Source organism: Etheostoma spectabile, unplaced genomic scaffold (genome assembly GCF_008692095.1).
Source record: "Etheostoma spectabile isolate EspeVRDwgs_2016 unplaced genomic scaffold, UIUC_Espe_1.0 scaffold00016047, whole genome shotgun sequence".
NCBI lineage: Eukaryota > Metazoa > Chordata > Actinopteri > Perciformes > Percidae > Etheostoma > Etheostoma spectabile.
In genome coordinates, this window is record NW_022604075.1 from 1 (window position 1) to 5,440 (window position 5,440).

At 40.8% G+C, this 5,440-nt stretch overlaps 2 protein-coding genes across 2 annotated transcripts; both read right to left on the bottom strand.

Annotated features, from left to right (window-relative positions):
- Positions 1-880: 880 nt before the first annotated feature.
- On the bottom strand, positions 881-1,382 carry LOC116679493 (histone H4). Its single transcript, XM_032509152.1, has one exon. It carries the CDS (start codon positions 1,298-1,300, stop codon positions 989-991), a length of 312 nt encoding a protein of 103 aa, XP_032365043.1. The 5' UTR covers positions 1,301-1,382; the 3' UTR covers positions 881-988.
- A 3,249-nt stretch (positions 1,383-4,631) lies between these two features.
- LOC116679494 (histone H3) lies at positions 4,632-5,126 on the bottom strand. The gene has a single exon (XM_032509153.1). The coding sequence runs from the start codon at positions 5,092-5,094 to the stop codon at positions 4,684-4,686; it is 411 nt and encodes a 136-aa protein (XP_032365044.1). The 5' UTR covers positions 5,095-5,126; the 3' UTR covers positions 4,632-4,683.
- Positions 5,127-5,440: the final 314 nt, after the last annotated feature.

Genomic DNA, 5,440 nt, shown 5'->3' on the forward strand with positions numbered 1-5,440 from the left:
TCTATCTATCTATCTATCTACCGTAAAGCAGAATAGTCAATACTTTTATACTATACAATACAAGTCATAACTTAATATATAGGACAGTTTGCTCTTTAAAGGTTGTGTGTGGCTCTTAAAAGAGCCTTTATTGGAGAGAGGTCTGGTAGGGGAGGAGGTTTAAGGTTTAAACACATCCACCTAAAGAGCCTAAAGTCCTTAAAAGTCGTTACGTTTCACGTCACAATTGGTGGTTTATTTACAACAAATATCTAAATTACAGATGAAATGATACGCCACTGGTTCTCAAGTTGTGATAACTATTTTTGTTTGTTTAACATATACCAACCATATGACGTTATATGGAATAGAGAGGTAAATATTTTTAAAATGCATTACTTTTTTTATTTACCTTATCAAAAAAGGAAAAAAATTGTTACCTGACTCCAGATGTATAGAATAAAAATGTCTTCAAATTTGACCCAAGGACAGACTAAACTTATCGTATAAATAACGTCTCTATCTGAAATATAACTTCTTTTTATAGATTTGATTCCTTCCAGCGCTCGTTGAAAACATAACTGGTCGCTTTCATTCCTCTGATCTTAATTTCTTTTTATATACTATATTAGGTCTTATCCTATTTAGATGAGGGTTGTGGACCATGATTTCCAAAAACTAGTGGTTTTAAAATTAACTTTGCCAGCTTTTGATCAAGAAGGACAACACAAGGGTTAAAACATTTTTAAAGGTTACATCAATTATTTAACGCAAAACTAAACAACTTGGTTGAAAGAAACCTTCAATTCTTCAAAAAAAAACACGAAAAAAAACACGAGAACCACAAGTGTAGTACTTATAGGTAAACAATGATTTATATCCTAGTAATGGAAGTTATATGAATTAACTATCTAATAACCAGATAATGGAAACGGTCTCTTTAAGAGGCGGTGGGTGGCTCTTAAAAGAGCCGTTGTGTGGTGGACCAGGTTCGGGTGTGTGTAAGGGTTTATCCCCCGAAGCCGTACAGGGTGCGGCCCTGCCTCTTCAGAGCGTAGACCACATCCATGGCGGTCACCGTCTTCCTCTTGGCGTGCTCGGTGTACGTCACCGCGTCACGGATCACGTTCTCCAGGAAGACCTTGAGCACGCCGCGGGTCTCCTCGTAGATCAGCCCGGAGATCCGCTTCACGCCGCCGCGGCGGGCCAGGCGGCGGATGGCGGGCTTGGTGATGCCCTGGATGTTGTCACGGAGAACCTTCCGGTGCCGCTTGGCGCCTCCTTTACCGAGCCCCTTCCCGCCTTTTCCTCTTCCGGACATCGTTGCGTTGATATCGTCGAAGCGAATGACCCAACGGTTTCCAAACGGCTGTATTTATGTCTGATCTGCGGACGTAAGAGAGAGCAGTGTGTCTCAGTGGGCGGGGCCAAACGGCCGGAAGTTAAGACTCTTCCTTCTGGTTGTCTTTGTTTAACCAACACGTTTGTTGAAGCTTTTTTAATCGATGTTTTTAACTTTTTTTGTCCCTTTTTCATCACTTTTCACACTTTTTCAATATTTGTCTTTTTTTAACGTTTAACACTGCGTAACAATAACTTATTAACTTTAGTTTTACAGTTATTTTTGGAATTTATGGTCAATAAACCTCATTTATAGGAAATTATACCTAATGTTGGAGTTAGAAAAGCAGAAATTAGGAATTATTGAGACTAAAATGAAAGGAATGGATGTTGATGATAATCACAGACTGGAATATGTCAACTTTTACTCAACACTATTTTCAACAACACTTCCATTTGTTTTTCAAATGCTATAAAATTAGATAATTAAATGTAATAATTAAAAATAAGATTAAACTTACTTGCAAATTTGGTGCATGAAAGTGGGTCAGAATGCAGGAAATTAAGTCATTGATGCTCAAAAACTTCCCTGGGGGAGGACAACCAGATCCCCCAATGTGAAATCCCCCCCCCCCCCCCCCCCCACAAAAAAAGGCCCATTCTGGCCCATATATACAGTACAGGAGACCCACTACAATACATTGGAGCACAGGCAGTTTCTTTCTGTTTTCTTATATTTAACTCTTACCCAATGTATAGTATATTGTAATTGTGTTGTTATGTAAACATGTAATTTTACTTTCAGGGTGACTCGTTACAATCCGACTTATTGCCTTTCTACCTTATTTTATACTCCCAGTGTTTGAGGCAGAGTCTGTTTTAGTCTTTTTTAATGTCCAGCTACTTGGTTTTTATTTTACTGTAAGAGCGATATGTCTTTGTTTGACACTTGTTATGCTACTTATACGCATATCTATCTCTGCTCTTGTCTTTGCTGTTGCAAACCTCAATTTCCCCCAATGTGGGACAAACACAGGCCACTTATCTGATCTTATCTGTCTAGGGACTGCAATGCAAAATAGATTTTTGCCTAACTCTGGTGTATTGACACAAATGTGCATTAATAGGCTCTGTCCCTGTATTAAATGATCAAAAAAATGTGTTTTACGTATGCACTATCCACGGCTTCTTCATGTGTGTGTGTGTGTGTGTGTGTGTGGTGGAGGGGGGGGGTCACCGACCATGTCTTTTGTCTGAGGGGTGATGGACCAGGCTGTTGTCCTCACACCAGTCCTCCAGATGTTCCTCCATCTATCGGCCTGATGTGTGAACGACCCGTTCTGCAGATTCAGAGTAAAGAGCATTCAACACCTTCAAGTCCTGATCAAAACAAAAGGACAAACGTCTTGAAACGGCAAGTGAATGGTCCAAAACAACAGCTGGTACTTAACTTATGACTAGCACCACTCCACTTGTATACTTGCACACTTTGCAACTTGTTGTCCTGAACACACTTCCGTTGCTCTTACATAACTTGCACCATTATGCCACTTGCATACTCAGGTAAAACAGAACCACCTCAGCCATTCATTGGCCTGATTTTTGCATTATTTTATTATATTGACTGTGTACTGTGTGCACAATTGCACATTTCAACTCAAATTTTGCTGCTCTTATTTTCTTCATTGCATGTGCCTTTTTATTTTTACTTTTTATATTGTTTACTTGACTGTTATGTTTGTCTGTGGACCTAATTGTTAAAACATGTCTTGTCTCCACCGTGGGATGGAGGGAAACGCAATTTCGATCTCTTTGTATGTCTTGACATGTGAAGAAATTGACAATAAAGCAGATTTAAATCATGATCACCTGAATGGTTCGTCAACGACACGATGTGTGAAGTGATGTTGTTCCCAAACTTCAAGCCCAGATTCAAATTTACCTTTTTACAACTTGTACATTTAGCATGAAAACACACACTATGTGAACATTAGTGAAGCTAATCTTGGGCAAAAAGTGATTTTAAAAATAAAAACAAACAATATCAGAAGTGAAATCACACACACAGACACACACCTTATGCAGGGTCTTTGACATTTTACTACAATATTTACATATGCAGCATGCTTCCAATGTTTGCAGTACTTTGCTTTGTGGTTTATTTAAGGGTCACTCTAATTATCCTTATTTTATGTCCGATATACACCTAATAAACACGACTTTACACCTAAAGACCCATTAATTTCCTCATCAACTTTGTCGCTGGCTGCTTGCACGATTTTATCCCACCCAACTAACCCTCATGTTGTCCTGGTGTCAAATTTGACCCGTTTTTAAACATCAGAAATTTGGGATTCTTTTCATCCAAATTGTCCAAACATTACATGGATAGCTCCATAGAACACTGAGGGATCAGTTCACTACTCTATAGAATTTTGGGTGTTTTATGTCCCCCCAAAAACACTTTGACAAATGACAAGAAAAATGATATAAGTCCTAATAAATGAGTTTTCTTGACCATGAATTCGAAAAAGGAAAACAAGTGGTGATATATTGGTGTTAGTGATGTGTTCAGTATACTGATGGTATGTCATACAAATGAAGAAAATGTTGAAAAAAAGTGTTGAAAAGTGATAAAAAGGGGTCAAATGTTCAAAAAAATTGTTCGTTTTCAGTTTTGACCTGGGAGGACGACGTAAGGGTTAATAGGGTCAGCCAAACACTCAGTGTATACACACACACACACACACACACACACACACACACACACACACACACACACACACACACACACACACACTTCCCAATTGGTTGATAAGTAAGCCTAGTTCACATAGGATATCAGTCTAATGGTCCAAAATAATCTTACACATTTCTAAATATCAACATTAAAATAAAACCCAACGGTTTGAAATTCACAACACTGCACAAACTGAGAAATAATTCCTTTCCAATACAAATTTCAAGTAAGTTGTGTTTACATACACACAAATCTGATGAAAGCTGCGGTGATTTGGATCTGTATTTTAGAGAAATAAGACAGCAGTCACCTATTTTAGTATTTGTCTCATTAATTCCCTCTTGATCTTAAGCTTAGAAAGTAGGTTAATATTTCTTATTGTCGCCATTTATGAACGAGGTCAGCTCAATATAAATGTGCCGTATGTAGATCAGATTCCTGATGTTATTCTACTGCTATTTACCTTAATATAACGTTATAGTCGTTGAAAACAGTATAATAAACAGGAGCCTCGAAGTCATAACTTACATTTAAAATATTAGATAAGGAGTTTGCTCTTTAAAAGGTTGTGTGTGGCTCTTAAAAGAGCCTTTTTGAGAGTGAGGTCTGGTAGGGGAGGGGGTCTAAGCCCTCTCTCCGCGGATGCGCCGGGCCAGCTGGATGTCTTTGGGCATGATGGTGACCCTCTTGGCGTGGATGGCGCACAGGTTGGTGTCCTCGAACAGGCCCACCAGGTAGGCCTCGCTGGCCTCCTGCAGGGCCATGACGGCGGAGCTCTGGAAGCGCAGGTCAGTCTTGAAGTCCTGGGCGATCTCGCGGACCAGGCGCTGGAAGGGCAGCTTGCGGATCAGCAGCTCGGTGGACTTCTGGTAGCGACGGATCTCCCTCAGGGCCACGGTACCGGGCCTGTATCGGTGGGGCTTCTTCACGCCGCCGGTGGCCGGGGCGCTCTTACGGGCAGCCTTGGTGGCCAGCTGCTTCCGGGGGGCTTTCCCTCCGGTGGACTTACGGGCGGTCTGCTTGGTCCTGGCCATCTTAGCGTCTCCGATTTCTCTGTGTTGACAGATAAAGAAAGAATACTCCGAGTCTGAGAGCAACGGCCTTATAAAGGCACTGCCGGAGCCACGGCGACGCTGATTGGTCCAGACGCGGTCTAGGCGGGAGACACGCGCACTGTAGCCGAGTTCCAATTGGACAATAGGAATTCAAACTTAACCGCTCACAAATGGCTGAATAACGGCCACAGAAAGACTCTTTATGTCTCCTTTTCCTTCGTGTGTTTTAAGAATCGTTTAATGGATGGCTGTATGACTTGAGTAGGGCTTTGAGACAGAAGTTTGGGAGAGAAGAGCGAATATTTTGATTAATAACGAGCTGTAA